This window comes from Zophobas morio, unplaced genomic scaffold, assembly GCF_036711695.1.
Source record: "Zophobas morio isolate AGI-343-1 ecotype UQ-CSIRO unplaced genomic scaffold, CSIRO_AGI_Zmor_V1 ptg000108l, whole genome shotgun sequence".
Lineage (NCBI taxonomy): Eukaryota > Metazoa > Arthropoda > Insecta > Coleoptera > Tenebrionidae > Zophobas > Zophobas morio.
In genome coordinates, this window is record NW_026972213.1 from 83,195 (window position 1) to 96,040 (window position 12,846).

Below are 12,846 nucleotides of genomic sequence, written 5' to 3' on the forward strand. Positions count from 1 at the left end.
TTGAGTAAACAGGGGTAGAATATTTAAAATTTGATTCTACCGCATGAAATTTCCGGTGTGGGACGGTAAATTAATAAAATCAGAACGCGAACATACAATTTCCCACCACAAGACAAAAGTTAATATACCTTTAATTACTACTAACTTGTTTAAAAATATTTAAAAAATTCCAGTCTTTCTCGTTAAAACCAGTTCTTGGTTACGTTTACTGAACTATTAACTATCCAAAATAACAACAAAAATAAACAATAAACAAAGGTCAACCTAGCCGCAACCCGCTCGTCGAATTCATCATACCAAAAATAAAACAAGAAGAATAAACTGAAAATATACCCTTTGAACTCCTGGCGAACTCGATGCACTGTCGACTTCCTGGTTCGTGTTCATCTCAATAATGCTACCCCTCGCATTCTCGATCCAACTGTTCCTCTGCCCGCCGACGACCACCCCCGGTCCGCCGGCGCCATACGGTGACGTCTGGGCGAGTCTGGACGGATCCAGACCGCCACTCTTCACGTTCTCGCAGACGGCCATCTAAACCGACAGCTCAATACATCACTCTCAAAACACAATTCAATTCAGACTTACTTGATCCACTAGCAGATGGGGAACTTTATTGGCGACTTCGCAGTTTGCCGGGTAGTGAACCAGCAAATCTGGCAACAAATGGGGTGCTTCTTGTTTACGAGCATCCACGATTTGATTCGCGTAATCAAGGAGAGGTTGGATACTGACTACACTTGGTATCAACACCAACAGGCTTATGACGAGGGCGTGCAAGTTGAATTTCTGACTGTTGGATAACGACGTGCTGTTTAAAGCGAGACTCTGAATTCTGGAATCGAAAGTAAACGAGGTTTATTGCCCGGGAAGAATTACGTAAAATTGCACATTTCACATTTCATGTTGAAACAATGGTCACTAATTTTGGTTTAAATATGGTTTCCGTAGCGTAATGACATGACAAGCAAATATCTGAGGTTGTTTCCTCTGCGAAAGACAAGGAAATACTATAATTATAATTTTGTATTGAGAATGATGTGCTTAATGATTGCGTATAATTACAGAATTAATATTTTTAGGACAGGAAGAACAACTATTTCTTTTATATCTTGTAGAATGTTATTTAAGTGAGTTGTATATTAAATTTTTTATAAAGTTTTTCGAGTTTCATAGTGTAGGTATAAACATTTTGAAAAATTGTCATAACGTCGCATTTTATTTTAGAAATTGTAAAAACCAAATCAGAATGGCACTTGGTTTAACATTTCAGTGCATTATTTGTGTTCAGAGGTATAACTACAAACGTAAAGTGAACCGGATTTATTGATTGTAAAACGGCTGAACATTATACAGCTGTTTGATAGTTTCGAGAAAATTTCACTTAAAAATGCTTTATGGTAATGGTACTACGATTTCGATAAAAAAGCTTTTTCTTTTGTCCAATATGAGAATGGCCAATTTCATGCTTTCTCGACGTCTCATAGCTTCTAGAATATGAAAAAGTAGGTCTTTTTTGTCAATTTTATTATACACATAATCACTAAATCTACTGAATTATTGTAAAAAATACAGGTGTATTTTAAGAAGATTATCATCTCCACCAAAAAACTGATGATGGTCTCAAAATTTTGAGAAGTAAATTCTTTTAAAATGTGCAAAATAATATGCTTCTGTACTTATGACTTATTCTGAAATCACCAACACGATAAATCAGAATTCATTAATTTTTCTCCTTCGGAAACTAGATGACGTCACTTTAAAATTTTATTAAGTAAATTTTGTTTGAAATTGGAACCGCTTACATAAATTTTAATTTGTTTTAACTTTTTACTTCCCGAGCGTAAACTAAGGAAGTAGGTATTGTAACAGGGTCCATCTGACGAATGGATACTTTCATGTTTTCACGACGTTTCATGACCCCTAGAGTACGAAATTATAGGTCTCTAGAGTTTTTGTTCTTAGACTTTTGAATTTAATTATGTATCGTTGAGTTGGTGCGCCGTTTTCTAAACACCCTGTATGTATGTTAGGAATATCGTATAGACTAACTAACCAAAATGTATCTAATCAGTACCAGCAACAATGGGATGACCTCATCTCTAAATTTTACCATAATAAATGTTATTTCAATTTTATAAAATAACATACTCCTCCGCTTGTGGTTTATGAGTACGTGTTCAGTTTTTACCCTAGACATCCAGATTTTTGGAAAAAAATCAGAATTGTATAACATTTTACAATTATTTAACTTTGAAATGACCTCTTTTTTTCTTAACATAAATAGCCATCTTTTCACAACAAGAAATTTAAAACATGGTTAAAATGGTACATTTTTGCAAGGAAGTATCGATTTTGAAATTATGGGGCGGAGCTCTATTCCAAAATCGATATTTCCTTATACAAATTTTCCATTTTAAACATGTTTTAAGTTTCATGTTATGAAAAAAAGTATACATATATTAAAACAAAGAGGCAAAATGTAAGCCCGCCCACCACCCTATCTCAATTGTAATGATTTTTTTTATTCGCCGTGAACAAAGGGGGCGGAGCTTAACTGCAAAATACTTATTTCTTTACAATAAGTTAAAAACATGTTTTTGAGTATCGTGTTCGAAGAATACTATGTATATTAAGAAAAAAAAAAGCAAAATATAAACCCCGCCCACCCACCCCATCTAATTGTGATGATTTTTTTTTTATCTTAGAAACTTAAAACACGTTTAAAATAGTAATTTTTTGTACGGAAATATGGATTTTACAATTAGGCGCCGCCCCTAGGTCTGCCAACGAATGAAAACTTCAATCAAGGCAAGTATGGGTGGAGCTTAATCTTTGGCTTTAATTTTTTCATAATATACATAGTATTCCTTGAATAGCACGATACTCAAAAACATGTTTTTAATTTTGCGTCGAGAAATAAGGATTATGCAGTTAAGCCCCGCCTTCTTGGCTCACGACGAATAAAAAAAATCATTACAATTGAGATAGGGCGGGTGGGCGGGGCTACCTTTTGCCTTTTTTTTGTTAATATGTGTAGTTATCTTTTCACAACAAGAAACTTAAAGTATCTTTAAAATGGTAAATTTGTATAGGGAAATATAGACTGTGCAGTTACGCTCCGCCCCACGGTCTGACAACGAATGAAAAATTCATCACAATTGAGATCGAGACGGATGGGTGGGGCTTCTCTTTTGATTTTCTTTTTTTAATTAATACATAACACAATTACTTAAGAACATATTTCACATGGGTTCATAATTTGTCGTAGAAAAATAAGGATTTTACAATTAAGCTCCGCCCCTCGGCTTACGACGAATAAAAAAAATCATCAGAATTGGGATAGGGTGGGTGGGCGGGCCTTATATTTTGATTTTTTTATTTTCTTAATATAGCCAACTTTTCACAACAAGAAACTTAAAACATGTTGTGAAAAGAAGTCTACACGTATTATAACAAAAGGGCAAAATGTAAGCCCGCCCACCCACCCTGTCTCAATTGTAATTATTTTTTTTATTCGCCGTGAACCAAGGGGGCGGAGTGTAACTGCAAAATACTTATTTCTTTACAAGAAATTAAAAACATGTTTTTGAGTATCGTGTTGTTCAAAGAATACTATGTATATTAAGAAAAAAAAAAAAGCAAAATATAAACCCCGCCCAGCCACCCCATCTCAATTGAGACGATTTTTTTATTCTTAGAAACTTAAAACACGTTCATAATGGTAAATTTTTGTAAGGAAATATGGATTTTGCAATTACGCTCCGCCCCTAGGTTCGCCAACGAATGAAAACTTTATTATTATTTAGATCAAGGCAGGCATGGGCGGAGCTTAATCTTTGGCTTTTTTCTTCATATACATTGGTATTCCTTGAATAACACGATACTTAAAAAAGTCTCACATTATAGTTTTTTGTAGAGAAATAATAAGGATTTTGCAAATAAATTCCGCTTCTTTGGCTTTTGACGATTGAAAAAAAAATCATCACAATTGAGATAGGGCGGGTGGGCGGGGCTTATATTTTGCTTTTTTTCTTAATATACGTAGTCGTCTTTTCAGAACAAGAAACTTAAAACATGATCAAAATGGTAAATTCTTCTAGACAAATGTGGATTTTGCAATTAAGATCCGCCTCTCGATCTGACAACGAATGAAAAATTCACCACAACTGAGAATCGAGATTGGGGCGGGTATGGGTGGGGCCTAATCTTTGGCTTCATATTTTTCTAAATATACATAGCATTCTTTGAACAACACGATACTCAAAAACATTATTTTAATTTTTCGTAGAGAAATAAGAATTTTGCAGTTAAGCTCCGCCCCATTCGCTCACAACGAATAAAAAAATCATCACAATTGAGATAGGGCGGGTGGGCGGGGCTACGTTTTGCTTTTTTTTCTTAATATGTGTAGACTTATTTCGATAACAAGAAACTTAAAACTTGTCTAAAATGGTAAAGACAAACAGTAAAATTCACTTTAACAAAATTACCTTAGAAGTGCGCTAAACTTCAGAGTGATCATTGTTTTGTGGTTTCTAAGTCAAATTGTAAAACAAATAAATTACATATTAGCAATTTTGATTTTTCTTTTCAAAAAACTAAAATGTGGGTCGAACATTAACAGGTATAGAAGCACATTATTTTGCAGATTTGAAACAGAATTTGCTTGGCAAAATTTTGAGATGACGTCATTAAATGTTTAACGGGAATGACTATACCATCTAGAAGCCATTCTTAACATACATCGAGAACAATATACTTCACCTTAATTGTTGTCAAAGTACATGCTTCAGTAAACAAATTTGATAAGAATAAAAAAATAACCCCCATTTTGAAATATGGTCGTAGCATTTCTAGTTTCGGCTGAAGTGAAAACAACTTCTCTTTTTAAATGAAACTACCACTTCTTTTTATTTCTTGTAAAGTATTTTCTAAATAAAATAACACAAAACAGAGATCTGATGTCAAATGTGCTACCAACCATTATAGAATATCCCTAAATAAATTTTATCTGCAGATTTTTAATTAGCAAACAATTTTCTTAAATAATAAATACATAAATAAATAGGCATGACATTTCATACAAAATATTAGGTATTTTTAGTTTTGGAAAAAAATCTGCTTGAGAATATTCTTCAAGCAATTTTCATTCATTAATAAGAGGAACATTAACATGGAAATAAAATTTCGAATACCCGGTATGGATTTGAAAATTCTACGTGTTCATCAAATTTTCAAGAATTAATTACTTATGTTTAAAAGAATCAACTATAAACGGAAAATGATAGTATACATTAGATTTAGGTCATATTGGGATAAATAGAGGAATGTTAACCTGATGCTCAAAGGAAACTACATATTTGTCGATTTTTTGTATGATAATCATTTTCACAAACCGTTGCCGCGGATCAAACAGAAATCTGAAACTTTTACTTTGATGTTTAAAACCTTGTTAGCACATTTATGCGCGTATCTGACACTGGAAATAAATTTTAATAAACATTCGAAAAAATAAAAAAGCAATCAAACAAAAACCGATACCGATAGCTCTTCTTTGATTGCGTTGATACTTTTCCACTTTTTAACTTGAAAGAAAAACTCTCGTTCTGTCACGAAAACAAGTTTACAAGTCGCGACTCTACAAAAACCGCTCACTTCCTGGAAAGCAATAGGAATGACACTTCACGTCTGGCGACTAGAAACTTACCCTAAAACCAACTGCAACAAGTCAATAACTGTCTCAGTACTGGCTAGCTCGACGCACAACAACGCCAGCGTCGTGTAGACTACCTCCACGTTGTCTGGTGTATTTGTGTCCATTTGCAGGCTAGTGTAGAGAGCGTCGTAAATTATGGGTCCGTGCTTGTTGATGAAAATGAGGTCGGGTCTAGAGGATTTTTCCAATACTAAATCCAATTCGGTCACGTTTACCCTGCGAAAGAAATAATGGTTTCATGAAGATTTAGTATTCTAGTAGGAAAAGCCACAAAGGTCAAAGTGACAATTGAGTAAATAAAATTTAATCTTACAGTGAAGGATGGTAAATGTTAACGTTATAAAGTTTTATAGGGATCGTTAGTTGGTGTTAAACAAATGTTTCACTTATGTGAGTTCTATTATACCTATACCTACTACTCTCATAAGTTGCCTACATTGTCTTTGTCTAAAAAATGATGATAAAGATTCGATTTAGTTTAACGACAGAAATATTAATATTATTATGTGAACAAAACAATTAGTTATAAAATCAATTTTGGACGTAAAATAGCATGCCTTTGCTAAATTCAGGTCGCTCGATTTTGATCTAAGTCGTGACACATTCTAACGGAACTCAATTATATAGCTACGGAACTTAAAATCACTGCAATTTCATTTATAACTTAACACCAAACTTCCATTTTGAACATACGAGTCTCCTTAAAAGAAAAAAAAGTACAATTTACTAAGTTTTGTAATTAAAGCTTGGTTCCGAAGCTATCGTAAGACAGAAAAACATAGAGAATTAGAGTTGGCTTTGAGCACAGTCCACGGAAAATAATATGGTGTATCTTAAGGAATTATACATTACATTTGCATTAAAATAAGTAAAGATATAGCAACTACTTTAAATAAATTGAGTTTAAAAGTACGTAATTCTCTCCGTTGCGAAAATAAAATCTGCATACTGAAATTGTTGTCAGAAACGTTTACTGCGAAGCGTTCACTTCCGCGAATTGTGTCTACAAAACAACGGATAAATCTTGAATACTCATGAATAAATACTGTACAGAGAGTTACAGCGTCAAGAGAGTGATATTGATATTACATCAAACGATTCTATTTACGCTACAACAACTTAATTATTACGTTGCGATGTAATTAATGGTCTTTCCGAGAGGTCGAGAGTAGCAGAAATGGCAGGCTTCCAAAATCAATTTCAACTGATGTTTTACCATAGACTGTGTGGCGCTACGTTGATCTAAAATAAAGACATAGTCCAAAACCCGGCAACAAAAAAAAGTGTCACAATTAGAGTTCGAATATGACGATTATTAAGTGATTGAAGACTGATATTTTGCATATTTCGGTTTTTTGCATTATGTAACTATCATTGCATATTTCATATTATTTTCCTTGTTTTTACATATCTTGCACGTTTTTTAATTTTTAACAATATTTATTTTATCCCTCTTTAAATAAATTTAGATTACTTTTTTCGCATATAAATAGCGTGTTTTCTCGTCGTTTCATGACCCCCAGAGTATGAAAAAATAGGGCCCCGTTTCCGTCTGTCTGTCTATCGTTTTTAGCTGGCATGTGTGTTGAAATTTGGTATATAATCTCCGAAACAACTCGCCCGATTCTTTTGATAAAACACTAACAAAAATTTCTCTAACCATCCTAACTAATAATTTGATGACGTCATTTCAAACTTTTGCATAGTAATTTTCAGTGGTTGGAAGTAATGCATTATTGTAATTCAATTCCTTTTCAAGTAATGAGTAAATTGTAATGAATTCCTTAAAAAAAAAGTAATTTGTAATTGTTGTTGTTGTAATTGTTCCAATCACTGTCAATTTTATAGAGTAACATATCCCTGTACTTGTGGTTTATAAACCCACCTTGATTTTGTTTATTATTATAATTTTTATCATTTAATTCGTCTGATAGAAGCGCTGACTTTGCATATGAAAGACGTCGGTTTCGATTTCAAGCTTTTTTTGCTGATCAAATCCAGGAGGGTTCACTTCATTTTTCTTATTTAAATTTTATTATGGTAAAACTCACTTGAAACAACGCACAGCATATTTTTAGCTGTACTTTCACAGTCCACATATATCTTTATTTCAACTTGTAAAGAGCCTGACAAGTATCTGAATGCAGTTTTTATATCGTAGACAAATTATTAATCTACTTATAATAACTACTCCCCTATTAAATTTAATGAATATGTCGAACAAAAATCGTTAAGACAAAATCTTCTTCTATTTTCTGTGCTTTTAATATTGGTCAATATATTTTTTTTCCATAGGTAGATTTGTAATTGTAGATATTTAGTTTATTATTTTAATTTCGATTATGATCGAAGGGTAAAAACAGTATAGTAGAATTTTACGTTAGTTTCGATAATCAAGCAACTAACTTTAGAATATGTTGTATATTTTATATGTTGGTACAAATGTAACAAACGTCTGATACAGTTGATCAATATTCAGCAAGCGTCAGAATCAGATAAATATAAAATGAAGTCTGTGCGACTAGCTTTTATTGTGGATAATCGTAGAGCGCTTCGCTGCTTTACTTTCAATTGGATGTTAATATAAAGAACTTAGGTTTTATGAATCTTTTTTTTTTAATTGAGCCTAATTTATATTAGAATTGACTTAAACTTCAACAACAAATAAAATCTGAAATTTTTGTAAAAAAGGAGTAAAACAATCGATTACATTAAAAATAGCTGCTTTGTAATAGTTGTTAGAGCAATTTAAATAGGGCTAAATGTGTGCATGACGTCACAAGTAGATCGTAGAGCTTGATAAATAAAATTACAATGCTTATCGGTTACGAGATATTCGATCAAAAGCTGTTTTTCTGCTCTGATCGAATATGTAAAAAAGTTAGTAAAAATAGGGAACGACACAAACTCGCAATCGAGACACGTTAAATAAAAGTGCTAATGATGTTTTGCATGAATATAGCTGAAGTATTTTATCTCATAATGTGATAGTGGTTTGAAAAAATTTTCAGAATTTCTTTATTTATTGTGCTCTGTCACGTGAACTATCGTTTTTAATTTCTGAGTTAAAGTACTTCCTAAAAACAGGTTCATTTTACACTTTTCGGCTTGAAATGTAAGACGTGGAAAAAGTCGTTATGTGAATCAGTTATTCATGTAATTACTAAAACGTACCCTGAACCGAACACGAATAGCGTGTTCTTTTCTTATTAGAAATAAAACTATCCTTTTTTTGGTGAGGCTGTAGAACTTGACGGGCGAATGCAGAAGTTCGAAGACAATGTAGACGAGCTACAAAAAGTTCCTGTTCCTCAGAATAAAATACAATTTTTTTCGTATCCAAGAAGGAATGAAAAGAAAAAAATTGCAGTATTTTTATTTTAATACATCTTTTTATGAAATGACGCATTTCACTGGTAAATACTTTGCTGTATGGTGTTATACCGAGAAAGTAATAAAAAACTGATCAGGGGCAGCAATGGATCTTTGAACATTTATCTTTGATGGAATTTTCTTGTCAGGTTACCGTCGATTTGAAAGTGCAACCATCAGAAATCCATGGCTGTGTTTGATCGTGTTTTGTGTTGCTCTCTCGGTATACAAATGTCCTACAAGTGCAGCTGTATGTTTTTTTTTTAAGATTTAAATAGAATCAGCACTAGTGTAAACACTGTAAACCTTCTATTGTAAATATTTGTCCTGATTTGAATGTTTAAGGCGTGAAATTGCATCTATCAAAAATTCATGGTTGTCTTTGATGGTGTTTTTTACACAATACACACTATCCAAAACACTGTGACAAACATTTTAAAAAATTTGTGCTTTAATTACTTTGTCTCTTTTTTAGGGGAGAGATGCGATCGTTCGCAAAACAACCCCATGTTCTTTTTAGGGGAGAACACGATATCCGTAAAAAACCCCATGTGATGGTCAGGTCAGACTCGCTGCCGCTGGGGCAACGGGCCAGAATTGGCAACGTGTTCTCGCTTCCCTTTACCCTTTAAATCATAAGAGACATAATTCCCACGTGAAATGTAGTACGTCCAGCCATCTACTGGGCAACAGTAAAAACAAATAATGGTAACAGAGTTCTTTTTTTTTAACATAAAAACCCGATAGATGAAAAAATTAAATAAAACTCATTTTATAAGTATATAACGCTTTGGTTAAATGCAACGTTACTATTGAATAACTTTGTAATTAAAATTTCCTTTAAGATTATCGTGCATGTTCAATATAATTCACTCATCCATCCCCTACAAGAAATATATGATTCATATCAAAATTTCGTTGAAAAATTCCTATTTGAAATGTAGAACGTCGCAACTTACAAATTAAACCACATTGTTAAATTAACACGTACGGATTATGCTAAGAAACTTACTTTGAAATATCAATTTTTTCAGACATTACATAACGAGCGTTTTAGAAATTTTAATAACATACTAGATTATGGCTCAATAACTCTGGAAAACTGATGGGGGTCATCATAAAAAAAATGATCGAAGATTATTTCGACAGAGCTTAAAACCTCCGTCACACTGTGCTAATGATGTTTTGCATTATTCGGATGACGGTTTCCTTTCTTTAAAACATTTGGTTTATTACAAATTATCATAAATAGTCAGGTCAGGTCAGGTCAGGTCAGGTCAGAATTTAAGGATTTTTTAGGAATTTGAGGATTTGAGGAAGTGAGAATTTTAGTAATTGAGGATTTTGAGGATTTTTTAAATTTGGTGATTTAGGATTTTGTGGAATTGATGTCTTGAGAATTTTGAGGATTTGAAGATTTGGTGATTTGACGATTTGTGGATTTTGAGGATTTTCATGATATTTGGTATTTTGAGGATTCAGAAAATTTGAAAATTTTTTGAATTTAGTTACTATAACTTTTGAAGATTTGAGAATTTTGGGCATTTTTGGTGATTTGAAGATTTTGAGGATTTAGTGATTTGAGAATTTGAGGATTTTAAACTCTTGGGGTTTTGTTGAGTTTCGTGCTTTGAAGATTTTAACGATTTGATGTCTTCAGGATTTTGATGATTTAAGTATATGGTATTTGAGGATTCTGAGAATTTGAGGATCTTGACGATTTTTTAAATTTGGTGATTTGAAGCTTTTGAACATTATAGGTACTTGAGGACTTTCTTGAATTTGGTAATTATTATGGTTTTAACGATTTGATGAATTTGAGGGTTTAATATCTTGAGTATTTTGAGGATCTGAATATTTTTAGGACTTTTTTAATTTGGTGATTTGGGGATTTTGAAAATTTAATGTCTTGAAGATTTGGAGAATTTGAGAATTTTGAGTATTTGAGGATTTTTAGCACTTGAGGATTTTGATGATTTGAGAATTTGATAATGTGAGGATTTTGGGGGTTTGAGAATCTGAATATTTCGAAGCTTTTTTGAAAAATTATACAATTGGACTTTGCGATTTTTTTTTTACGAGAACCCCTATAAGTTAAAATAAAGATATGCTGCGCGTATATTTCAAATGAGTTTTTCCTTTACAAAATTTGGAGAGATGCAGTATCATGTTAATAATAACTATATTGTATTCCCAAATTTTCGAGAAAATGGAGTGAGCAGTTCTTGATTTAATTAATACAGTAAATCGACTCATTCATTAATTTCTTTAAGCAATTCTGCACATTATTTTATTCGGCAAAGTTTTGAGATGACGTCGTCAATTTTTTGGGGGATAAACAGATATATTTTGATTAAAAATTTACCATGCTTACGACAACTTTAAAACGCCTGCAAGATTTCAAAGCATTTAGTTTTGCAGTCAAATTTAAATCTGGATGTTGGCGAAAAAACTCAACACGGATTCAAAATTCAAAAAACCCATTTACTATGTACAATTTTGAGGTGACGTCATCACACTGTTATGTTTGGTTAGCCTTGTACCATCTACATGATATTCATAAACACATATAAAATCTGACAACAGACAGACAGACAGACCGACAAGGGAGACTGGATTACTTAGCTTACGCTTAGGATGCAAAATGGGCGGGCTGTCCGAACTGCAGTGGATTTTTAATCCTCGACCTAATTGCGGTTCAAAATTTTTTGACTACCTGGTATCTTATAATCCCTCACCGAACTGCGGTAAGCAATTTTCTAAATCATTTAAATGATGATCAAATTAATTTAATATCCACAATTCTGAATCACCAACTGAATAAAAATTTAGTTAATAACATGGACATACTATTTATATCAATTTTCAAATAACTTCACTTTCTCTATTTTTTGTTCTTTTTAGATATTTATTGAAAAACAATCCGTAGATCACATACTTACATAGATTTGTATAATCACTAGTTTATACTTATTGGTTAGTAAATTGTTATTGATCTATGCTGCTCCGAATGATATAATTTCTGAAATTGTTAATTAAAATCACCGTAAACTATACCTAAATATTATCTTATTATCTACAATTATGACATGAGATTAGCAAATTTGTAGCTGACCCATTTCACAAAATTGTACCTTGAAATTTCTTTATTTTTGAATTGAAAGATTATACAGGTGACACAGTTGTGCCCTGCCCCCTAAGCATGAACGGAAATGTACCGCAATTCGGTCTACTATATCTGACTACCTGATACTTGAGCAAAATTTTTACTGCAATTCGGTCAAAATTATCAATTTATTTGGTTTACTAGTGACGTCATTCATTCTATTCGATTAAAAAATTGTGTTTTTAAAAAATACAAAAAGAGCGGATCTTCACAATCTTATGACTCATTTAAACGTCTTCGCTCCAAATCTAAAGCACTTATTAATTTTGCTTAGAAAAATTACTTATCCGACTTAGAACAAACCATTTCTGTTGATTCCAAAAAAATCTGCAGCTTTATTTAAAGCAAAAAGGGAACAACTAATAGAATTCTAGGCCTTACGATCTATGAAGGTAATGAGTTATCTGATCTGTCTGAAATTGTTGACGCTTTTGCAGACTTCTTCGATAGTGTGTTTATTGGTTATAAACCTAGGAAGTACTCTCAGTTCATTTTTGACACCAATTCTAATATTTCTATTCCACCGTGCCGAATTACTTTTGAAAATGCTTGCCAAGGTAAGGCTGATATTGCCAAATAACATACCCTC

The 12,846-nt window shown here is 32.5% G+C and overlaps 1 protein-coding gene across 2 annotated transcripts in view; it reads right to left on the reverse strand.

Annotated features, from left to right (window-relative positions):
• LOC135144817 (protein EFR3 homolog cmp44E-like) overlaps positions 1-12,846 on the reverse strand; it is a 34,026-nt gene that overhangs the window by 7,715 nt on the left and 13,465 nt on the right. For both annotated transcript variants that reach the window (XM_064076902.1, XM_064076903.1), the window contains exons 4-6: positions 5,711-5,935; positions 589-835; positions 334-534 (exon numbers count right to left, since the gene is read on the reverse strand). In XM_064076902.1, coding sequence (XP_063932972.1) covers positions 334-534; positions 589-835; positions 5,711-5,935 — 673 coding nt within the window. The remainder of the gene's footprint in view (positions 1-333; positions 535-588; positions 836-5,710; positions 5,936-12,846) is intronic.